Source organism: Nelumbo nucifera, chromosome 1, assembly GCF_055504915.1.
Source record: "Nelumbo nucifera cultivar China Antique chromosome 1, China Antique-T2T, whole genome shotgun sequence".
Classification (NCBI taxonomy): domain Eukaryota; kingdom Viridiplantae; phylum Streptophyta; class Magnoliopsida; order Proteales; family Nelumbonaceae; genus Nelumbo; species Nelumbo nucifera.
In genome coordinates, this window is record NC_142649.1 from 168,835,575 (window position 1) to 168,861,080 (window position 25,506).

Sequence of the window (25,506 nt, forward strand, 5' to 3'; positions counted from 1 at the left end):
CGCCATCTTACTGAGGGGTCTTTGTAGTTTATCCTCAATTATTTTATCCCAGACAAAATAATAAGCTATTCAGACGTTATCAAATGACCCTTTTACCATATCTGTATTCACACATCTTACCATCAGACGAGACCCTCCATGATAAGATGTGATGTGCGGAATGCGGACTAAAGATTATATTATAACTTGTTAGAAAAGTAAATCCCAACACGCCCAGTACGTTGATTATTCTTATCATCTCCTACTTGACTTGTGAGATGAGGATATCCATATAATCTCACGATCATTAGCCCTTTTAACGGTCGTTATAACTGTTAGTGGATGGACAACGGCCAAGATCAAGCAGTCTTGGTAAAGTTGTTTGGTACTGCACGGAAATGGATGACGTGGCTCAACTTGAGTCACTACTGAAGACCACGTGTAAGGAACATTGGCCATCCAAGGCCTGTAACGAGAAATCACCTAGGAAACTCGCGCCCAAAATATTAAAAAAAGGGTACCAAAACACGCTCCTCGGACCACGGCTCCACCTAAACTGGTACAGCCCCTTTTATGGCTTCCGCAAATGCTGTTCCAGTTTTTTTGTTACCTTTTCTAAACCTCTACCCGTCCTCTGTCTCCTCTCCCACATTCTGTGAGATCCGTCGGAGACCCGACACACGAATCCATTTCTCCGGTACCTCTAGACGGACTCGCCGAAAAATACGACGCCAACGATCGGAGAGAGATATGTCAGTCATCGTTCCTGTACAGGCACCGTCCCTCCGGCGAGAAAAGGAAGATGAACCTTATTCCGATTCTAGAACCTGTGAGTTTCGCTTTTTGTACACTTGCGAATGTTCAGTTAATTTTCGTGCTCGATTATTGACTGTAATTGCATGACTCAAAATCGACGTAGTTGAAACAAATAACGATTCAAATCGTTAAATAAATTAAGGAGGTAACTGTAATTGCATGACCAATTGCAGTTTCAAGTGTGTTTGGCAGAACTTTTTTGTAGTAAGGATGGCTGTTAGCTTTTTATGACATGCAGAAAGAAGAACTGCGCCCCCTCACCCCACCCCACCCCACCCGCACACACACACACACACAGAAAAGAGCTTTGCAAAGGCATAGAGTTGGCCTTCCCCCAGTCTAGCTAGACTATCATCTATCTCATTGTATTCCTCAGAATCCATGTCACAAACACTGAACAAGCCACTAGTAAAATTGTCTCTGTAAGACACTAGGCAGACTTCCATATGACCTACAACCTCCCTTTTGCCCATCTAAACAATTGCGTTTCTTGAATTCTATTCCACCACAATTGGATTAAGCCTATTGTCTTTGCCATTCATAGATCCACTAGTAAAGTCATTTCTTCAGCTCTGTGTGAGTTGACATTGCCTAACCACTTCAAGAAGGCTACCCAATTTTCAAACTAAAAGTATTATCAATTCCTGAGGGCCAGGGATTGTATGGTGATTCCCAGTTGCCAATCTCTATCAGACACTTCAACAAACATAAATGTACTTGTGAGTACATGGACAAAGAAAAAAATTAGCACAAAAACCCAATTTAGAGATCAGTAGGGCAATTTAATAAGTTCTAATAAAATGCTGATCTACATATATTGTGATATTTCTCTACGTATATCTTCCTCTATTAATAAAATGCTGATCTAGTTATCATTAAAGAAGGCTTCTCAAAAGAATTATGGTGACCCAATCACAGACAAATGGGCTTATCAAAAGAATTATGTTCCTAAGGCTACTGTATTGCTCCTACCCAACTCATCTGCAAAATGTTGGGCAAATAAACTGCAGAAGTTTACCTATAAATCTAAAAAGAAGTAACAATAAAAATGTTGACCTATAAAAGTGGGGTTGCAATTAGCTGTTTGTGATTGACACAAGCCTTTTTTTTTGAGAGATAGAGAGAAGATAACTAGTTTCATTAAGATCAAAAGAGGGGAGGGATGTACAAATCCTTGTCATCAAAACAAAAACAAAAGGCAAAGCCCACTAAATTGGCAATGTATGAGCACTATACAAGAAATCCCTTCCCAGCCCAGATTTAGCTGGACTATCAGCCACTTGATTTAATTCTCTGGGAATCCATCTAAAGCTGCACTGTAAGCAAGAGTCCAGCTCCCTGATTTCTAACAGAAAATGGGATAGCTTCCATGGGTCAATAGTCTGTCCAGAAGCCCAATTTATAACATTCCTCGAATTTCCTTCCACTGCAACGAAACAAAGTTGATGAGACTTGGCGATTCTGAGGCCTTCCAGGAGGACCCTAGCCTCTGCTTCAGATGCATCAGCAGCCTTGGATGGACCACTATAGGCCCAAGTCAAATCTCCATACACTCTTCGAATCAGACCTCCTATTCCAGCATTTGGGCTGTTCTCTGTGGACCTCCTGTTTTTGAAGCAAGAAGAATAAGGAATGGGGAGAAGTGAATTGTGTTGAGGATACTTTCTTCTGGGGTAGTTGTTGCCGCTATGTGCTTGGAAAAAAGAATATAGGGAAATAGATACTGGTTGACTTTTCTGTAAATCACCTTAAACAGTGAAGTTTGTAAGGGGAGGAAGAGAATTTTCATGTGCTCAGTGCTCTCCCTACACACTCGAGAATATCATTTTAGAGAGTAGAGTTCAATATATTCACATAAGATGTGTAAGAGTCTTATCCTTTTTAGATTTACCCATAACAATGTGTAAAAATCTCTTCATTTTCTAGATTTATGGACCCCCCTCTGTCTCATGCTTTTCATTCATATGGTTGATTCAGGTTCAGGAAAGGGGGAGTTATTGACAACAGATATTGAAGGCGAAAGGTGCTCTTCCAATAAAACTGCTCCACGCAACAATAGATCTTTTATGGGCGCCATTAAATGCTTTGGGGTAGACATGTCCCCAGATACCATTGCAGTTGCAATGGTATACTTTGTTCAAGGAGTTTTAGGCCTTTCTAGGCTTGCTGTGAGCTTTTATTTAAAAGATGACCTGCATCTAGATCCAGCAGAGGTATGCTAAGGTGCTAACTTTGAAATTGTCTATATATTTAACTCCCAAGATATATGGAGGAAATAGTTTTGAATACAATTTGCAGTTAGGTTTGTAACTTCGGCAGGCCACACGATTCACACCCTAGCCCGATCCAAATCAAGCTTTTTTTGCATAGGTTGAGATTGGAGTTTCAGGATTTGGCTGGGCATGGGCCTGGAGACTACTTGGCTTTGACTCCAACTAGGGTTTGTTGTCTTGGGTTGTCTTAGGTAGCCTGAGCCCATTGCCCTTCTGTGATATCTGAACACTCCATGTATATATATGGTTCACAAAAAAAAAAAAAAACTCCATGTATATATGTGCATTGTGTACTATATTTATGCTATTATATATGTGTATACTATGTATTTACACTATATTGTATCCTCTCTAGAGTATATCTAAACTATGTATTTGATTGGCATAGGCCTATATTCATTTTTTTGAACAAGGTAAAGTATTGTATTAGAAAAAAGAACCCATGTACGATGAGGACCTGTACAATGGAAAGATACAAGAAGCTCAATCAAAAAAAGGTCCAACATGCAAAAAAGAGATTAGTTGGATGTCCTTAAATAGGCCTAGGCCTATATTCATGCACACATGCACAAACATGCGTATATATATATATATACAATCTGGAGGGATGATGTGGCTAAACATGCGTATACATATACAATCTGCTATATTTGACACATGGAGGGATGATGTGGCTAATCATAACTATCCACTCAGTAGGAGATCCTCTAGATTGACCACCTGTAACTTACAGTCCACATCAGCTTTTGGCCGACCTTTTGCTAGTGTCTTTTGCAAGCAGTATTGGATATTGAAAGTTTCAATATTTTAATATCAAAATTGACTGAAAAAGAGGGGTTTGTTGTGTTCATGTGGCAAGGGGACTTTGGACTCAAATTTGCCCAATTAACAAGGGATGTTTAGAGGAACTTGTGCGACCATTTTAGGCTGCAAAACAATTTGTTATGTAGAAGATTCCTTGGTCCTTCAATGTTTTTCTAATGATGTGGATGTAATTGTCTTTCATTCTATTTCTATATTGGACTAGAAATTGTACTATAAAGTAGGGGTGTAATCGAGCCAAGCCAACCCAAATTTCTGCATGCCTTGGCTTGGTTCGAGTCATTCAACTAAAGTATTATTAGGTTCGAGCTCAAGTTTGATTCAAACTCTATTTCTTGGTTCGAACTCAGTTCAATTAAATATTTGATGAGCTCAAGTTCGACTTGAAAGCTTGAAAATGAATATATATATATATTTTTATTTTATAAGTATATATGATATATTTTTTATAATATATGATATATTCTTACATTATATATAGAATACAAAAATATATTTTACATAAGAATATATGTTTATATTATAAAATATATTTTTATATTCTATAGTATGCATGTATGTATGTATGAGTTAATTAAGCTAGGCTTGTGAGTTTTCAAGCTGAACTTTTTATTGGTCGAGCTCAAGTTTGAATAGCTAATTGAGCTTATCCCAAGATTTGAACTTGATTAGAATCAAACTTGAGCCCGAACTATTCGATTAGAGTTCAGTTTGATTTTAGCCCTACTATAAAGTCCAAATGGAAGGTAGAAGTGCAAAACCTTAGCAAGAAGATCTTTGAACCCAACCAAGCTGCCAAGCCTACTCAGGCCTGAGCCTGAGCCTGGCCTGAAGTGTTGTAGGTTTTAGAGCTGAGCTTGGGCTTTCATGGACTGGGCCTCAGCCTGAGGTCCAGGTCTTAGGGTTGCCTAGGTTGGCCTTAAACCTAGCCCAGCCTACTCAATTTGCACCCCACCCTGAGCACCATCCCATATCTCTTACTTTTCTTCCTTACATTAATGCTTTAGTAATGATTGATGAATTTATGAACCTTATTGGTAGTTTTATACAGAGTAATATAATGCTAGTATCTTCGGTTTATCTTTAGTACTAGATGCTTACATTATCCATCTGTTTCTTTTTGGTATATTGCAATTTTATGCAGAACATTTGGGTTAGCTCATGAATATCTTGTAGCTAAGGGAGAGAAGTCCCTTTTTATTTGAGAGTAGACCACATTTGAAATAATTGTGTTACAGGGACTGACAAATTATACCTAATCCATTAGACAGCTCTTATATCTGGTTTCTCTGCATTGCCGTGGCTAATAAAGCCTCTTTATGGCTTTATCAGGTTTGCGTCTGTGTGCTACTCCTTTTTTTTCTGATTTTATTTGGGCAACAGCTTTCTTTCTGTATGTTATTTTCTAACAAGTGTTTTGTTATTGCAGTGACTCTTTTCCACTTTTTGGTTATCGAAGAAGGTCATATCTTGTTTTATCAGGGCTTCTTGGAGCATTCTCATGGACTTTGATGGCCACATCTGTTGACAGCAAATACAATGCTGCGTTTTGTATTCTTCTTGGATCTCTTTCTGTTGCATTTTCTGATGTTGTAAGTATCAGAATTTACTATAGTTATGCAAACATTCCATTTGAATATCCTTATGGACTTGGTGTTGTTTGTTATGCAAACTGTTGTTTGAATAGATTACTGAATTCTCCATTTATGCATCTTGACACATGTGGCAAAAAATGGGGTGGAAACATATCAGCTTGATATTTCTTGTAACATTGACAAAGTTGACATCATATTAACTAATAAGACTGTAAAATATATTTAAAAGATAGTTCTATCCATATGTTGAATGAAAAGAAAAACAACAATAAAAATTAAATAAGTTTTCTAAATGTGGAAGGAGAAAAATTGTGATTAAGATCTACTCCCTCCCTTCATCCTCCATCTTCCTATTCTTCTTTGAGCTTGTAGAGAACACTGATGTGGGCCCCACAGCAGTGGTCCCCACTGTGTTCGTAGGACAGCATGTGTAGTTATTTGTTTCAGTTATAGTAGTGTCAGTTTGTTAATTCAGTTGTTATTTATTTCAGTTTTTATTTACTTTATTTATCATGTAAGTACTAAGGGCAGATCTACCCTTTCCTTTATGTACTGAACATAACCTATAAATACTAAGAGAGTGGCGGCGGCAGATGTGTTAGAATCTGTCCCTCCTTTCAACCCCTTGTGTTCTCCTGTTTCTCTTCTCTTCCTTCTCCTTTCTCTCACTTTTCTTCTGCTTTTGTAAACCTAAAATCTATTAGGATTCAAGACTGATTACAGTCTTGATCTTCTACTTGCTATCAGAGCCTATCTAGGGCTTCTCATGTGTGTCTAGTCTAGTTGACCACATGAGGACTAGAAGCTTATGAAGAAGTATTCAGCGGCTGATTCTTGGAGATTACCAGGAGAGGTTCGCAGCAGTTGAGGACTTGCCGCGGCTCGCAGAGAGTTGGTAATCAGGAAGAAGCAGCGAAGGTTAGGGTTCAGGTAACCCTGGAAGGCAGTAAACCGAAATCCATAAGTAAGTTTTTTATTTAGTTTCAGAGACTGCAATCAGTCGAGATAGGTTGGACCTATCTAGAAGGAGAGGCCGAACTGTTTTAAGTCTATTTCTAGGGTTTGACTGTTGGGCCGAACCCCCTTTCTCTCAGAGGTGATCAGTTTTAGGGTTTCATATTGACCCTACGACAGGTCCCACTTGTACTGACTGCTTGGAGAGTGCAACTGAGCACTTATTTAAGACCTACAGTTGAAACCCTAATTCTGCTCCCGCAGCAGTGGGCCCCACAGCAGTGGTTTCAGAAAATAGCATCTCAGATTGCTCTTCTAGAGGATAAAAACTTGAGAGACTGCCTGGTACTGTGCTTGCCGATTGATTTCAGATCAGATTTGTGTTGGTTTCTTGCATATACTGTGATAGCCAATTGATTTCAGATCAGATTTGTGTTGGTTTCCTGCATATACTGTGATAGCCGATTGGTTTCAGATCAGACCTGCATTGATTTCACTCTGTTTTCTGGTGTAGTGTCTCTAACAGTTTGTAGCTACTGATTCTTGACCAAAGATGGAGTTTAAAGGTCAGGGAGAAAGTAGTTTTGGGAACAACAGTTATGGTAGTGTATCTTAAACCGGGTTTCAGATTACAACTGTGAGATTTGATGGGTCAAATTACTTGGAATGGGCTCAATCAGCCATGATGGCTATTGGAGGAAGGGGAAAACTGGGTTACCTCTTGGGAGATGTGAAAGAACCTTCCAAGGAGGACCCAACATACACCAAGTGGGTTCAAGAGAACTATTTGGTTATGGCATGGCTGTGTAATTCTATGCAGCCACATATTAGCCGAAATTACTTGTGGGCAAAGACAGCCAAAGAGATATGGGATGTGAAAGAAACCTATTCCCAACCCCTTAATGTTGCCAGAGCCTATGAACTGAAGTGTGAGGTGAACAACCTTAAACAAGGAGAGAAGCCAGTTTCTGTCTACTTTTCTACCTTGAAATCCTTGTGGCATGAGATTGACCATCTAGAGACCCTTGAGTGGGAGAGTCCCAAAGATGCACAGACTCACAGAAAGCAAGTCGAGACAAATAGGGTGTTTGAGTTTCTGGCTGGTTTGAATTCAGAATATGACATTGTGCGACAACAGAATTTGACAAGAGATAGTGTGACCCTTTCTCAAGCATACTCCCTGGTGCATAGTGAAGAGACCAGGAGGAAAGTCATGATGCAGCCTCAGCCCCCTTTCCCAGCCTTGACAACTATTAAACCTAAGTCAGGGGGTGATCCAGAAAGGGACCGGAAGAAGGAAGATAAACGGGACCTGGTATGTGAACATTGCAAGAAACCCAAGCACACAAAAGATACTTGTTGGAAGCTACATTCTCACTTGGTCCCAGCAAAACTAAGAAATAAGAAGGGTAATGCTCATGTGGCCGTGAACACTGATTCAGCATCCTCATCAGACACATCCCTAGAGACTTTAGCCGCTGTTCGGGCTGCCCTCATACAGTTGGAAAAGGAAGTTGGGAGTTCAGCTCAACCATCTCAGTCACCATCAGCTCCTGCCACATCTGCATTTGCACATTCAGGTACTCGAGCCTCAGCTTACCATGCTTCAGCTCCAAGTAATATTGACCACTGCTGGGTAATAGATTCAGGTGCATCCGACCATATGACTAGCTTGCCATCATTGTTCACTTCTTATCACTTGTCCTTTGGCCAAGATAGAGTATCCATTGCTGATGGCTCTCTTGTTCCCATTTCAGGCAAGGGTGACATCAAGCTATCAGATACTATCTCTTTATCTTCTGTCTTGCATGTTCCTAAGCTTGATACTAACCTGCTTTTAGTCAGTAGTATTACCAAACACATGAACTGTTCAGTAACCTTTTTCCCTGACCGATGTGTTTTTCAAGACTTGGAGACGAGGAAGGTGATTGGGACTGGCCGTGAGACGAACGAGATCTATCTGCTTGGAGAGAGTTCTCGTCGGGAGGAGTCAGTGGATAAGAAGCCTTTTGTTTCTCAGTCTGTGAGTCCGGTTATGCTTTGGCATAATCGATTAGGCCATTTGTCTTTCAGGTCTTTGAAAAGTCTGTTTCCTGCTTTATTTGAGTCTGTTGAGTTATCAAAGTTGAGGTGTGAGAGTTGTGAGTTTGCCAAACATTGTAGAACCTCTTATTCTTTGAGTAATAAAAGGAATAATTCATCTTTTAATATTGTGCATACTGATGTTTGGGGGTCATATCATATCTCTTCTATGGGTGGGTACAAATATTTTTTACTGTTTGTTGATGACCATACCCGCTTTTCTTGGGTCTATTTTATGCGTTCTCGGGATGAGGTTACTACTCTGACCCAAAACTTCCATCAGATGATTCTCACTCAGTTTGGGGCCAAAATCAAAGTCCTTAGATCTGATAATGCAAAGGAATACTTTGCTAAGCCATTGACCTCCTACCTTCTTAGCCATGGAGTTATTCACCAGAGTACTTGCCCTTATACACCACAGTAGAACGACATTGCCGAAAGGAAGAATAGGCATATCTTGGAGGTGGCTAGAAGCATTATGTTTACCTCCAATGTATCTATTCGCTTCTGGGGTGATGCTATCCTCACGACAGTATATCTCATTAATCAGGTTCCTTCTCGGGTTCTTGATATGAAAACCCCTTTTTCCCTTCTATACCCAGACGAGGAGTTGTTCATTGTTCCCCTTAAAACCTTTGGTTGTATCTGTTTCGTTCAGCTTATTGGGCCTCATCATTCCAAGTTTGAACCTAAGGCCTCCAAATGCATTTTCCTCGGTTATGCACAAACTAAAAGGGTTATTGCTGCTATGATCCGGTTTCAGGGAAAATGTTTGTCTCCATGGATGTCACCTTCTTTGAGGAGACACCCTATTATCCTAGGGTTTCTCCTTAGGGGGAGAGTAGTGAGAGTGGGGCTGTTTTGAGTCTCTTTCCTCAGGGGGAGAGCAGTGAGAGTGGGGTTGTTTTGAGTCTCTTTCCTCAGGGAGAGCGCAGTGGGAGTGGGGCTGTTCCTTTACCTATTCCACTAGGTGATGAAGGCTGTAGTGGCGAGGGTGGTCAGAGGGATCAGGAGTTGAGAGTCTATCACAGGCAATGCAGGCAGGTTGATCCTAGTCATCGGCAGTCCCGGCCAGCTCCAGTTCCTTCTGCGGCTCCAGATCCAGAGCCTACTGAGACACCTTCCACTGTTGCCACTTCCCCTCCTGTGGATGACCTTGATCTCCCTATTGCCATCCGCAAAGGGAAACGACATTGCACCACATCTACAGCTCACAGCATCTCACAGTTCTTATCCTATGATCTCCTATCTCCCTCTTACTGCTCCTATCTCACTTCCATTGCCAATGTCCCTATTCCAAGAACAGTGCAAGAAGCCTTATCAGTTCCAGAATGGAAAGATGCAATGCAAGTCGAAATGGATGCCCTGTTGAAGAATAATACTTGGGCACTGGTTGACCCACCAAAAGGAAAGAAATCGGTGGGATGTAGATGGGTGTTCATTGTGAAGCATAATGCTGATGGCTCTATTGAAAGGTACAAAGCCCGGCTGGTCGCAAAGGGGTTCACCCAGACTTATGGTATAGACTACTTGGAGACCTTTGCCCCAGTAGCCAAGATGACCACCATCCGAGTTCTGTTATCCCTTGCAGCAAATCATTCTTGGCCCTTGTTTCAGATGGATGTTAAAAATGCCTTTCTGAATGGAGACTTACAGGAAGAGGTCTACATGCAGTTGCCTCCTGGATTCTATGATACAGAGACAGGTAAGAAGGTTTGCTGACTGAACAAGGCATTGTATGGTTTGAAGCAGTCACCTAGAGCCTGGTTTGATAGGTTCAGATTAGCCCTTGGAAAGTTCGGTTATATACAGGCCCAGTCAGATCATACACTATTCATCAAGAGGGTGGAGTCCTCTCTGACACTACTTGCAGTATATGTTGATGATATTGTTGTGACAGGAAATGATAGCCATGAGATTGAGTCCCTCAAACAGCTCCTTCATTAAGAGTTTGAGGTGAAAGATCTTGGTGCACTACGGTACTTTTTGGGTATTGAGGTTGCTAGATCCAGGCAGGGGATTTTTATCTCTCAGAGAAAATATGTTCTAGATCTGTTGGCGGAAACTGGAAAGTTGGGTGTTAAGCCTGCTGATACACCCATTGAACAAAATCACAAGATTAGTGTAGAGGGCGGGGAGCCTCTTGAAGACAAAGTTATGTTCCAACGGTTGGTTGGAAAACTCCTATATCTCTGCCTCACTCGGCCAGATATCAGTTATGCAGTTAGTGTTGTTAGCCAGTACATGCATTCCCCTAGAACTTCTCATCTTCTTGCGGCAGAGAGAATATTAGCATACTTGAAGAGATGCTCGGGTAGAGGTATACTGCTCAAGAACAATAATCACATGAGGGTGGAGGTCTATACAGATGCCGGTTGGGCTGGGAATGTTGATGATAGAAGGTCTACCTCTGGATATTGTGCCCTTGTGGGAGGTAACCTTGTCTCTTGGAGGAGTAAGAAGCAGAGTGTTGTTTCCCGCTCCAGTGCTGAAGCGGAATACAGGTCAATGGCTAATGGAGTGGCTGAAATCTTATGGCTGAGATCACTACTTGAAGAGTTGGGTATTGACCATGAAAAGCCCTTAATGCTGTATTGTGATAATCAGGCAGCTATTAATATAGCCCACAACCCAGTGCAACATGACATAACTAAACATATCGAAGTTGATCGACATTTTGTGCGAGAGAGGGTCACATCACAAGAAGTGTCTCTCCCGTATATCACATCTAATATGCAGCTCGCGGATATCCTCATCAAGGCTGTACCAAGGAAGAAGTTAGAGACAGACCTATCCAAGTTGGGAATGATAGATATCTACTCCCAATTTGAGGGGGAGTGTAGAGAACACTGATGTGGGCCCCACAGCAGTGGTCCCCATTGTATTTGTAGGACAGCATGTGTAGTTATTTGTTTCAGTTATAGTAGTGTCAGTTTGGGTCAGTTTGTTAATTCAGTTATTTATTTCAGTTTTTATTTACTTTATTTATCATGTAAGTACTAAGGGCAGATCTGTCCTTTCCTTTATGTACTGAACATAACCTATAAATACTAAGAGAGTGGCGGCGGCAGATGTGTTAGAATCTGTCCCTCCTTTCAACCCCTTGTGTTCTCCTGTTTCTCTTCTCTTGCTTCTCCTTTCTCTCACTTTTCTTCTGCTTTTGTAAACCTAAAATCTATTAGGATTCAAGACTGATTACAGTCTTGATCTTCTACTAAGCTTAAACAATAGTGAATAGAACCCTAAACAATATTGATTTGATTGCATATTTAGAGGATCATGACTTGCTTACAAGATTGCCATATGAGAAATCAACTTGATTCTATGATCTTTTACTGTTTAGTTTCTCAAAATTTTCTATACTTATATGATATTTTATTTTCAGTGTCCAATATGTACAAGGAGACCCCCCCTATCTCCTTTCCTCTTTACCCTAGTGGCTGAAGTTTTAAGCAGAGTTGTGGTGAAAGCTGATCTCCGAGGTCTGATTAAAGGTTGGAGAATAGGTAGAAATCAAGTGTTTGTTACCCACCTCCAGTTTGCAGATGACACAATCTTCTTCTGTGAAGGAAGTATTGAGGATTTGGTGGAAAACCTAAAGATGTTGCTGGATAACTTTGTGGGGGTGATTGGGTTGAGGATAAATTGGACCAAAAGTGGTATTCTAGGGGTCAACCTGGAAGAAGGGGAACTTCTAAGATTTGCTGAGATTTTGGGGTGTGAGATCAGAAATTGGCCAATTAGCTACTTGGGTTTACCTCTAGGAGGAAATCCTAGACCAAAAGGGTTTTGGAAGCCAGTCATCGAAAGGTTTACTAGGAAATTAGCTTTGTGGAAGAGGAATTATATTTCCCTAGGTGGAAGGATAACCTTGATTAGAGCCACACTCACAAACCTCCCCATTTATTTCCTCTCAACCTTTAGAATCCCCTCTAGGGTAGCAAGATGCTTAAAGAAATACATGAGAGATTTCCTTTAGGATCTGGAGGAGGAAATGAAGGATCATTTAATTAATTGGTAACAGGTTAGCAAGCCCAAGGACCAAGGGGGCTTAGGACTAGGTAACCTTATACTAAGGAGCACATCTCTTTTAAGAAAGGGGCTTTGGAGATTCCCTTTTGAAAGTGATAGACTGTGGCAGTGTGGCACAAAGTTATTGAGAGCATTCATGGGTTGGATGGCAATGGTTGGGATGCAAAAGTTGCCCCTCATACTACTTCAACTTCTCCTTGGAAAGAAAATCATGAAGTTTACCCTATTTTCCCTCAACTCCATTCAGTTTGATGTGGGACAGGGTTATAAAGTCCATTTTTGGGAAGATGTTTGAGATAAATCAGTCCTCTAAAACAGATGTAAACTTGGAAAAAATTAGAGAGAAAAGAGGAAGAAAAGAAGAGAACAGCAGTACAAGAGAAAGAAGATGGAGAAAAGAGGAGGAAGAAGAAGAAGAGTTCGAATATCTCTTCCCTCCCTTCTCTAATCCTTTTACTAAACTTCAGTCTTAACATAATTACAAGTATACCCTTAAGTAGGCGGCCAGCTAGGCAGTAACATAAAGAGAACTAGAAAAAAAGAAATAACAGGCCCATTAAGATAGGCCCATTAGCAACAAATAAATAAAAACAAACTACAAGAATAGATACTAGGGCCCATTCGGCTTAGCCCTCTTTACACTCCCCCTTGAGCTGAGCACAGATGTCAATCATGCCCAACTTGCTTATATATTGTGCTAGCTTCCCTTTTGGAATTCCCTTGGTCAAAATATCAACCAACTGTTCTTTAGAGGTGATGAATGGCAAACAAACTTCTCCTGAGGAAACTCTTTCCCATATAAAATGTCTATCAACCTCAATGTGCTTAGTTCTATCATGTTGAATAGGATTATGTGCAATATTGATAGTTGCTTGGCTATCAGAGTAGAGCATCATTGGCTTTTCATAGTCAACCCCCAATTCTTCTAAAAGGGATCGTAGCCACAGTAATTCTGACACATCATGTGCCATTGCCCTGTATTCTGCTTCAACCGAGGATCTGGCAACTACTGATTGTTTCTTACTCCTCCATGAAACAATGTTCCCTGCCACCAAAGCACAATAACCCGAGGTGGATCTCCTATCATCAATACATCTTTCCCAATCAACATCAGTGTATGCTTCCAGCTTCGTGTGTCCATGTTTGGCAAATAGAATACCTTTCCCTGGAGTACCTTTCAAGTAACATATAACTCTTTCTGCAGTAGTTAAATGAGTATCTCTAGGAGAATGCATAAATTGACTAATAACACTCACTGCATAGGAAATGTCCGGCCGAGTCATGCAAAGATATAACAACTTCCCAAGCAGTCTTTGAAACACTCCCCTATCAGATAAAAGTTCACCATCTGTAGCAGAAAGCTTATGATTGGGATCAATAGGAGTGGAGGCTGGTTTAGCACCAAGTTTAACAGTCTCAGCAAGGAGGTCAAGAACATATTTACGCTGAGAAATGAAGATACCATCCTTAGATCTAGCAACTTCAATGCCCAAAAAGCATCGAAGATCTCCTAACTCCTTGATCTCAAATTCAGAGTTACGAAATCTTTTGACTTTACTGACCTCTTGGGTGTCATTACCTGTGACCACAATATCATCAACATAAATTATCAAAAAGGTCACCAGAGAGCCACTTCTTTTCAAGAACAGGGTATGATCAGATTGAGTTTGTGTGTAACCAAAGGAGACAAGAACAGCCCTGAACCTCTCAAACCAAGCCCGAGGAGACTGTTTGAGACCATAAATGGATTTTTGCAGTTTACACACCTTCCCCTGCATTTCCTTTCCATACACCCCCCGGAGGCAAAGACATATAGACCTCTTCGTGTAGATCTCCATTCAAAAAGGCATTTTTAACATCAAACTGGTGGAGAGGCCAATCAAATGTAGCAACTAGAGATAACAAAACCCGGACTGAGGTCATCTTAGCCACAGGAGCAAATGTCTCAAGATGGTCAATACTATACATCTGAGTTTAGCCTTTAGCAACCAACCTGGCCTTAAACCTCTTAATAGAGCCATCAGAGTGATATTTAATGGCAAATACCCATTTACAACCCATTGGTTCCTTCCCTTCAGGCAAGTCAACAATCTCCTAGGTATGGTTCTTATGCAAAGCATCCGGTTCAACCATCATTGCATCCTTCCATTCAGGTTTAGATAAGGCTTCTGGTACAGACTTGGGTATCACATGGGAAGAAACAGAAGCAAGAAAAGAGTAGTAGGTAGGAGATAGAAGGCTATAAGACAGGTCTTTGGAGATAGAATGGGTTGTACACTTCCGCTTGCCCTTGCGGAGAGAAATAGGAAGATCAATGTCTAGGAAAGAAGTAGATGGGTCAAAGGAAGGCTGACCTGTTACCTCAGTAATGATGGGAGGAGCAAGAGGCTCTTCTGTAGGAGTGGAAACAACTTGCCCATGTCTGAATCTGTGCCTTTGGTACCACCTTTGGAGAACAGGATGAGGAGGAATTATAGGAGGATGAGGTGGAGGAGGAGGAACATGAATATTGGAGGTATGTCCAGTGGGAGAAGTGGACACCTCATGAGATGACTCAAAAGGAACGGGAAGAGGAACTACTGGAGACATAGCAAAGGGTTCCTCAGATTTCTCCCCCTTAGGAGGAATACTAAAGAAAGGAGTCGACTTAGCAAATGTGACATCCCGAGATACAAAGCGGGTGCCACCAACCGGATCAAAATAGCAATATCCCTTTTGTGTGGAGGCATATCCCAGAAAAACACATTTACGAGCCTTAGGTTCAAATTTGTGCCTTTGATGGCTGTGAACATGCACATAGCAAGTACACCAAAAACACAGAGAGAAAGAGAGAAGATATATCCGCTCCTACCAGAGCTTCCCAATCTCTTCCAAACCTAAACCACCCTCTTTTAGAAGTCAAAAGACACCTCCCAAGCACAGACCGCCACACCCAAAGCTTCACTTTTACTTGTAACTTAGAAAATCTCTAGTCGGCTAGGGTTTTGGGCAGAAACACTACAACACCACTTCTTGGCAATATCCGACTAGATTTAAACTCTCCAAACCCTCTACCAACTAGGCAAAAGATCCTCTGAACTATAGAGAACCTATATCTCCATACACTCTCTTAATCGAATGGTGTATGGGAAAAGAGAAAGAAGAAAAGAAGGAAGAAAGAGACCTGCTCTGATACCAAGATGTAAATCAGTCCTCTAAAACAGATGTAAACTTGGAAAAAATTAGAGAGAAAAGAGGAAGAAAAGAAGACAACAGCAGTACAAGAGAAAGAAGATGGAGAAAAGAGGAGGAAGAAGAAGAAGAGTTCAAATATCTCTTCCCTCCCTTCTCTAATCCTTTTACTAAACTTCAATCTTAACATAATTACAAGTATACCCTTAAGTGGGCGCCAGCTAGGCATTAACATAAAGAGAACTAGAAAAAAAAAAGAAATAATAGGCCCATTAGCAACAAATAAATAAAAACAAACTACAAGAATAGATTCTAGGGCCCATTCGACCCAGTCTCTTTATAGTTTGGGTAGGGGAAACCCCACTTAAAGGAAAATTTCTTGATATCTTTGCTCTTTCAAACATTAAGGGGGAAACTATGTCTAATTTGGAAACACCTTGTCCAAAAGGGGTAAATTGGATCTTGAGTTTCAGAAGGGGCCTAAGGAAAAATGAGTTTGAGTCCTTAATCCGTTTGTTGGATCTACTAGGGCAAGTTCACTAGGACCCGTCCATGGAAGACTCCAGAGTTTGGGTAGGCTCTATAGATGGTCTCTTTATTTGCTCTTCTTTCTTCAGAGTACTTGCCTCGCCTAGCCTCCTAGTTGGGGATTTCCCTGTGAAAGAAATCTGGAGGAAGCCTATCCCCCCAAAAATTCAAGTTTTCTGTTGGGAAGTTTTCCTTGGCAAGGTAAATACTTGTGATATTCTGTAGAGAAGAAGGCCTTTTGCTTGCCTTTCTCCTCACATGTGCTCTCTTTGTAAGGAAAGTGGTGAGATCCTCTCTCATTTATTAATGTCTTGTTCTTTTGTGCATCGAATTTGGGAATTCTTGTGTTCTCTTTGGCTATAGGTGGGCTCCCCCTCAAGATGTGGTAGGCCTTTTCAACTGTGACTTCTTCCGACAACCAAAGAAAAGAGGGGTGGTAGTGTGGAGAGCTACGAAGGCAGCAATACGATGGGTGGTGTTGGAAGAAAAGAACAACAGGATATTCTTGGAGAAAAGCAGAATAGTAGAGTGTAGAGAACACTGATGTGGGCCCCACAGCTACGGTCCCACTGTGTTCGTAGGGTAGAAGATGTTCTAGTCTGCCTAGGGTTAGCTATTGGTCATTTAGTTGTTTCAGTTGTTATTTATTTGTCTTATTTTTTGCTCTATTTGTTATGTAAAGACTAAGGGTAGATCTGTCCTTTCTATGTAATGAGCATAACCTATAAATATTAATTAAAGTGGCGGCGGCAGAATATTAAGCTTCTGCTCCTCCTTTCAACTCTTGTGTTCTATTGCTTCTCCTCCCTCTTCCTCTTCTTTCCTCTTACCTTTCTTCTTACTTTCGATCCTGAAATCCATTAGGGTTCAAGACTGATAACAGTCCTGAACTTCTACTTGGTATCAGAGCTAGGGTTTCTCATGTGAGTCTAGTCCAGCCGACCACATGAGAACCATCTAAGGCTGGAAGCTGAGAAAGCAGAGTTCATTGACTGGTTCTTGGAGATCTCCAGAGGATTAGCAGCTGTTTGAAGAAGTGCCACAGTTGCAGCGAGTTGGTGATCAGGAAGAATCAGAGAAGGCTAGGGTTCGGGTAACCTTGGTAGGCAGCGAACTGCATCCTATTGTAAGTCTTTTATTTTCTGAGAAGTAATATCAGAGAAGATAGGTTGGACCTATCCAGCAAGGGTGGCCGAACCACTCTAGGTTTTTTCTCTCTATTCTCTAGGGTTTTGTCTTATCCCTGCGGCAAACCCTAATAGTTCTCCTCAACATTGATCAGTTTTAGGGTTTCATATTAACCCTAATACAAACCTTATCCGTATGGTACTGTCTGGAGTGTACGGCTTTTAGGACTGATTAAAACCTCAAATTGGCTTCAGCATATCAGATTGTTCTTCAAACTGTTTTTCAGTTTTCTTTTGGGGTTTCGAACACTTCTAAAGGGGTGAAAACAGTTCGGACTGTTGCTGTTGTGTGTGGCTATTGGTTTCAGATCAGTTTTATACATGTTTCATGCACATCTACTGTGAGTACAGATTGGTTCTATACTGATTTTGTGATTGTGGCTGGTAGTCCTAGTGCTGGTTTTGACTGTAGTAACCCTAATTTTGAGATTTCTGGTTCTTGACCGAAATGGAGTTTAAGAATTCGGCAGAAGGCAGTTTTGGGAACAGCAGTTATGGTGGTGGTTCTGAGACAGGTTTTCAGATTACAATCATAAAGTTTGGTGGATCAAACTATTTGGAATGGGCCCAATCAGCCATGATGGCTATTGGGGGAAGGGGCAAAGTAGGGTATCTCTTGGGAGATGTGGCAGAACCTTCCAAGGGAGACCCTATGTATACCAAGTGGGTCCAAGAAAACTACTTGGTTAAGACATGGCTCTGTAATTCTATGCAGCCCCATATCAACCGAAATTACTTATGGGCCAAGACAGCCAAGGAGATATGGAATGTGATGAAAGAGACTTACTCCCAACCCCTTAATGTTGCCAGAGCATATGAATTGAAATGTGAGGTGAATTCCCTTAAACAAGGAGAGAAACCGGTGTCGGTCTACTTCTCTACCTTGAAGTCCCTATGGCATGAGATTGATCACTTAGAGACTCTTGAGTGGGAGAGTCCCAAAGATGCTCAGATACATAGAAAGCACATCGAGACAAACAGAGTGTTTGAGTTCCTGGCAGGACTGAATTCAGAATATGATATTGTGAGGCAGCAGATTTTGACCAGAGATAGTGTGACCCTCTCTCAGGCATACTCCTTAGTGCACAGTGAAGAGACCAGGAGGAAAGTCATGATGCAATCTCAGCCGCTTACACCTGCCTTGGTAGCTGTCAAGCCCAAAACAGAGGGTGATTCAGAGAGGGACAGAAAGAAGGAAGATAAAAGGGATGTGGTGTGTGAGCATTGCAAGAAACCTAAACACACAAAAGAAACATGTTGGAAGCTGCATCCACATTTGGTCCCGGCAAAGTTGAGAAATAAAAAGGGTAATGCTCATGTGGCTATGACTACTGATTCAGCATCCTCATCTGGCACAAGAGGCACACCATTAGAGACCTTAGCTGCAGTTCGGGCTGCTCTAATACAATTGGAGAAGGAAGTTGGTAGTTCAGCTCAGTTACCACAGTCATCGTCAGCCCCGGCCACATCGGCCTTTGCACACTCAGGTACTCGAGCCTCAGCCTACCATGCCTCCGCTCCAGGTACTACTGAACCTCTTTGTTTACTACTTATTACATATCTTCTGGTAGGGATAAAGTATCTATAGCTGATGGCTCTCTTGTCCCTATTTCTGGCAAGGGCGACATCAAATTGTCGGATACTATATCCTTGTCCTCTGTCTTGCATGTTCCTAAACTGGATACTAGCCTCCTTTCCGTTAGTAGTATTACCAAACATTTGAACTGCTCAGTAACTTTCTTTCCTGACCGATGTGTTTTTCAGGACCTGGAGACGAAGAAGGTGATTGGGACTAGCCATGAGACGAATGGGATTTATCTGCTCGGGGAGAGTTCTCGTCGGGAAGAGTCAGTGGATAAGAAGTTACTTGTTTCTCAAGTTGTGAGTCCGGTTATGCTTTGGCATAACCGATTGGGTCATTTATCTTTTCGGTCCTTGAAGAGTCTGTTTCCTACTTTGTTTGAGTCTGTTGAGTCATCTCAGTTGAAGTGTGAAAGTTGTGAGTTTGCTAAACATTGTAGAAACTCTTATTCATTGAGTAATAAAAGGAGTAATAGTTCTTTTGATATTGTGCATACTGATGTTTGGGGGCCATATCACATTCCTTCTATGGGTGGGTACAAGTATTTTTTGTTATTTGTTGATGACCACACCCGGTTTTCTTGGGTTTATCTTATGCGTTCACGAGATGAGGTGCCTGCCCTGACCCAAAACTTCCACCAAATGATCCTAACCCAGTTTGATGCCAGGATCAAAGTGCTTAGATCCGATAATGCAAAGGAATACTTTGCTAAGCCATTGGCATCGTACCTCTTTAATCATGGGGTTATCCACCAGAGCACTTGCCCTCATGCACCTCAGCAGAATGGGGTTGCAGAAAGGAAGAATAGGCACATCTTGGAGGTGGCTAGAAGTATTATGTTTACCTCTAATGTCCCTATTCGCTTCTGGGGTGATGCTATCCGTACGGCGGTATATCTTATTAATCGGATTCCTTCCCGGGTTCTTGATATGAAACCTCCTTTTTCCCTTCTATACCCCAATGAGGAGTTGTTCACTATTCCACTCAAGACATTTGGTTGTACCTGTTTTGTTCAACTTCTCGGTCCCCATCACTCCAAGTTTGAACCCAAGGCCTCCAAATGCATCTTTCTTGGTTGTGCACAAACTCAAAAGGGTTATTGTTGTTATGATCCTGTCTTAGGGAAGAAGTTTGTATCCATGGATGTCACTTTCTTTGAGGAGACACCCTACTATTCTCGGGTCTCTCCTCAGGGGGAGAGTAGTGAGCATGGAGATTTGGGTCCTTTTCTTCAGGGGGAGTGCAGTGAGGACAGGGTTAATGCTTTTGGGGTTGTTCCCTTACCTATTTCAGTTGGTGATGAGGGCTGCAGTAGCGAGGGTGGTCAGAGGGATTGGGAGTTGAGAGTCTATCACAGGCGATGCAGGCAAGTTGATCCCGGTCATCAGCAGTCCCGGCCAGCTCCAACCTCTTCTGCGGCTCCAAGTTCAGATATTACAGTCCTAGGGCCCACAGAGACTCCTTCCATTGTTGCTACCTCACCCTCTGCGGATGACCTTGACCTTTCCATTGCCCTCCGTAAAGGAAAACGGCATTGCACCACATCTACAGCTCACTGTAGAATTTATAAGTATAGTTGCACATTTAGAAGTCAGAAAACCATAGCAAAAACTGTGTATATCATATAAGAGAAGATTAAGAAACTAAATAGGTATCTCTCTTTGTTTCCCTTCTAATCTTTTAGTCATCTTCTTTTCTATACGAATGTCATTTACTTGCCATTTTGACTTTTGTCATTTTTGTTACTATTTTGATTAGATTGATAATCTTCTTTTGGCATTAAATAGAATGGAATAGTGAAGGATTCTGATAGGCCCCCAATTAAGTTTACATATGCCAGGAAGGGGAAAGGTCAGCTTGCGGCCAAGGGGGGAAAATGATTGAACATGGGGGAATTTATGGTTGGAGGGAATAAGGAGAGTTTTTTGTGGCATTTATAGCTTGTCAGTTGAGAATAGGAAGAGTGTAGGGCATTTAGCATTTATAGCTTGTTAGTGGGAATAAGAAGAGTGGGGCATTTATGATTCGGCTAGCTGGGCATTTATTATGGAAGGCAGTTATGCTGAAGATGTGTATAAGAAGGGGCTTTGGGGGATGGAGGAGGCAGGCTTTTACTGAGTAAAGAATTCTGTGAATGCTTGGGAGAGCGGCGGTCTCTCGAAGAACCGACCCACTGTAAGTGATCTTCTTTTCTTCTGAATAACTACCAGTTCCCTGTTGACATTCTAGTCGTGTGGATTCTGCTGTGAGTCTGCAAATTGCGTGTCAAGTTTCTGGGTCTTATCAGTGGTATCAGAGCACGTCTTTCCTCGGCCATGGTGACAGCTAAGGAAGTGGCATCACAGGTGGAGGGTTTCGAAGAACGCTTGACTTCTCTGCATTCTGAAGTGGATGGCTTACGTGATGAGATAACAGCTGGACTTTCGAAGATCACATCCCTGAAAGGAGGCGTTCAAGACTTAGTAAGACGTTTTGATCTGTTGCTTCAGCAACAGACCTTGTCAGCTCCTTTGTCTACAACTGATAATGCTCCTCCTGTATCCGCATCAAGTCGTGCGGCTGACAAAGGGAAGAGCGCAGCTTTCCCGACGTCTCCTTCAATGTCAGTCCCGGAACATGCTCCTAATTCACTTCCTTGGAAGTTGAAGTTGCCTATTTTTGATGGGGAAAATCCAGACGGCTGGCTTTTTCGCGCGGAGCGCTATTTTGAGATTAATGGTTTGCTTCCGGCGGAACGTCTGCGGGCAGCAGTGGTCTGTTTAGAGGGTGATGCATTGGCATGGTATCATTGGGAGGATGGTCGGCGACCTTTTCGTAGTTGGGCTGAATTCAAGGAACTCCTCCTTGAATGTTTTTGATCAACTCAGGAGGGAAACTTGTAGGAGCAGCTTCTATCATTACGTCAATCCACTACTGTTAAGGAATATCATCACCAATTTGAGGTGCTCTCCGCCCCCTTACGTGACCTGCCAGAATCAGTACTTGAAGCTGCCTTTGTTAATGGGTTGCGCCCAGATATACAGGCCAAACTCCGACAGATGGAACCCGTTGGGCTAATCAGAAAAATGGTTGCAGCCCAGAAAATTGAGGAGAAGAATCAGGCCTTATGGGCTTATCAATCCGGTTCATTCCCTCATGGGCCCACAACGTCCCTCTCTGGAACCCACTTTAACTCACGGTTTTCGCAAGTGACTACTTCTGCTGTCACCTGACCTACACGAGCCGCAATCCCTCCTTCATCAGCCCCTATTATTAAGGCCCCACCTCTTGCTTTCAAAAAGATGACCAACAAAGAGATGCAGCAGAAACGAGCGAAGGGCCTATGCTTCCGTTGCGACGAGAAATACAGCCCGGGACCTTGTTGTGCTCAGAAATCACTTCAAGTTTTATGGGTTCAAGATGATGTGGAGGAAATCACTTCTGATGCGTCTATTTTGGACTACACTTCCGGGGACGCTGAAATTGCTCTAGCTCCAGAATTAGCCACGCTTTGTGTTTCGTCTCTTGTTGGGTTGTGTGCAGCAAATTCTCTTAAGGTGCGTGGACGCATTTTGTCACACGAGGTGGTCATATTGGTAGACTCGGGTGCATCTCACAACTTTATCTCCGAAACTTTAGTCGAAGAATTGAAATTACCCCGCACACCTACACACGAATTCGGAGTTCAGATTGGAAATGGTGATGAGGTAAGAACCTCCGGAGTCTGCCAACAGGTTTGCGTCAACTTACAAGAATTGGATGTCATCGCTGATTTCTTTCCTTTAAAGCTAGGCTCTACGGATGTCATTCTGGGTTTTCCTTGGTTAGCATCCCTCGGGGACTCAGTGATGAATTGGGGCAACATGTCTATGAAGCTCAATTTGGGAGGTGTCCGGGTGAAGTTGCAGGGCGACCCTTCTCTCTGTTCTTCTCAGGTATCTTTGCATGCTATGATGCGTAACTTACAACATGAGGGACAAGGGGTTTTGTTAGAATTAAAACAATTGCAGATAGTGGATTCTTCGTTGAACTCTGTCTTGCCTACATCCCCGCCAATTTCCGCGTTACTAGATGAGTACAAAGATGTTTTTGACATGCCTTCGGGCTTACCCTCTACACGGGCTATGGAGCATTCTATTATCTTGCAGGAGGGCACTTCTCCTATCTCTGTTCGTCCTTACAGATATCCTCAATTCCAGAAAGATGAAATTGAACGTCTTGTCTTTGAGATGTTGGCTGCGGGTATTATTCAGCCGAGTACAAGCCCCTACTCGAGCCCAGTCCTTTTAGTCAAGAAGAAAGACAGAAGTTGGCGTTTTTGTGTGGATTACAGAGCCCTTAACCATGCTACGGTTCCGGATAAGTTCCCCATTCCGGTCATCGAAGAACTTCTCGATGAGCTCCATGGTCGTTCTATTTTCAGCAAAATTGATCTTAAATCGGGCTACCACCAGATTCGGGTCCGCAATGAGGACATTCCCAAGATTGCATTTTGCACCCACGAGGGCCATTACGAATTCCTTGTCATGCCCTTCGGTCTCACCAATGCGCCCTCGACCTTCCGGTCATTAATGAATACTGTATTCCATGATTTCCTCCGTTGCTTTATGCTGGTATTTTTTGATGATATTCTGGTTTACAGTGATTCTGAAGCTGCCCATTTGGATCACCTTCGACAGGTCTTCTCTGTGTTGCGCGCCCATCGTCTCTTTGCCAACTCAAAGAAATGTATCTTTGCTCAGCCTAGCATTGAGTAACTGGGTCATATTATTAGCGTGGCTGGTGTTTCTGCCGATCCTTCTAAAATCCAGGCCATGGTTGACTGGCCTCAACCATCTTCACTTAAAGCTCTTTGCGGTTTTCTGGGACTTACAGGCTATTATCGCCGTTTTGTGCGTAACTATAGTAAAATAGCATGGCCATTGACGCAACAGCTTAAAAGGGATGCTTTCTCATGGAATGCGGAGGCTGAGAATGCATTTCAGGAGTTGAAACGGGCTATGATGATCGTATCGGTGTTGGCCCTTCCAGATTTTTTCCAACCCTTCTTGATCGAGACAGATGCATCTGGTGTAGGTCTCGGGGCGGTATTAATGTAGAATAATAGGCCTATAGCTTTTTATAGCCACAAGCTTAGCCCGTCTGCATAGTCAAAATCTGTCTATGAGCGGGAATTAATGGCCATTGTCTTTGCTATTAAAAAATGGCGCCCCTATCTTCTTGGAAGACGCTTTATTGTTCGGACCGACCAGTGTAGTCTCAAGTATCTGTTGGAGCAGCAGATTGTCGAAGGTGAGCATCATAAGTGGCTTCTTAAGCTAATGAATTATGACTTTGAGATTCAGTACAAACCGGGTGCCGATAATACCGTGGCTGACGCCCTATCCAGAGTTCCTGCTGAAGTGCACTTAAATTGTCTTACAGTACCTATTTTTCTTGATTTTGATGACCTTAAGGAGCAAGTTGATGATGATCCTTTTTTGGTCAACATCAAGCATACCATACAGTAGGATCTGGCTACTTATCCCGCCTATTCTTTAGTTGGAGAACACCTACGTTATCATGGTAAATTGGTTCTGCCGGTTTCTTCCCCATTTATTCCCCTCTTACTTAATGAGTTTCATTCGGGAGTTGTGGGAGGACATGCGGGTATCCGCTGGACATATAGGCGCATAGCAGCTGAATTTTACTGGCGAGGGATAAAGCGTTCTGTCTAGGAGTTTGTGCAGGCCTGCGATGTGTGTCAACGCAGTAAATATGAAGCCATGTCCCCTGTTGGCCTTTTACAACCTTTACCCATACCTAAACAGATCTGGGAGGATATTGCTATGGACTTTATTGAGGCTCTTCCTAAATCAAAGGGGTTTGATACAATTATGGTGGTGGTCGATCGTCTCTCCAAGTATGCCCATTTTATCCCTCTCAGTCATCCTTTCTCAGCTCTCACGGTTGCTCAGGCCTTCCTGCACAACATAGTCCGTTTACATGGCATTCCCCGCTTGATTGTATATGATCGTTATAAAGTCTTTATGAGCTTCTTTTGGCGCGAGCTTTTTACCCTACAGGGTTCAGAATTGCGTTGTAGTTCAGCTTACCATCCTCAGACAAATGGATAGTCGGAGGTGGTTAATCACTGTTTGGAGACTTATTTGAGGTGCTTTGCGGCTGATTCTCCCTCTCGCTGGTCTTCTTGGATATCGTGGGCAGAATATAACTAAAATACCTCTTTTCACACTGCTGCTGGCATGACACCTTTCAAGGTGGTTTATGGGTGTGATCCTCCTCCATTAATCTGCTATGAGCTTGGCTCTACGGCTAATGCTGATGTTGAAGCTGTTCTCCTTCAGCGAGATGCTATACTTAGGGAGTTGCGTGCTCATCTACACCGGGCACAACAAAAGATGAAAGACTCGGCTGATGTGAACCGCCGTGATGTTAATTTTGAGGTTGGGGATTCGGTGTATGTACGAGTGCGACCTTATCGCCAGCAGTCTCTAGCTCGCCGA

General features: G+C 42.3%; 2 protein-coding genes across 3 annotated transcripts in view; both read left to right on the forward strand.

Annotated features, from left to right (window-relative positions):
* The first annotated feature begins 473 nt into the window (after nucleotides 1-473).
* LOC104596561 (Major facilitator superfamily protein) overlaps nucleotides 474-25,506 on the forward strand; it is a 62,763-nt gene continuing 37,730 nt past the window's right edge. For both annotated transcript variants that reach the window (XR_016080596.1, XM_010257791.2), the window contains exons 1-4: nucleotides 474-808; nucleotides 2,773-3,008; nucleotides 5,158-5,222; nucleotides 5,320-5,482. Coding sequence is in view for 1 of the 2 variants with exons in the window: in XM_010257791.2 (XP_010256093.1) it covers nucleotides 553-808; nucleotides 2,773-3,008; nucleotides 5,158-5,222; nucleotides 5,320-5,482 (720 nt within the window). In the remaining variant the exon portion in view is untranslated. The remainder of the gene's footprint in view (nucleotides 809-2,772; nucleotides 3,009-5,157; nucleotides 5,223-5,319; nucleotides 5,483-25,506) is intronic.
* On the forward strand, nucleotides 13,163-19,330 carry LOC148804142 (uncharacterized). The gene is made up of 2 exons (XM_088895153.1): nucleotides 13,163-18,962; nucleotides 19,204-19,330. The coding sequence occupies exons 1-2, from the start codon at nucleotides 17,888-17,890 to the stop codon at nucleotides 19,233-19,235; spliced, it is 1,107 nt and encodes a 368-aa protein (XP_088751279.1). The 5' UTR covers nucleotides 13,163-17,887; the 3' UTR covers nucleotides 19,236-19,330.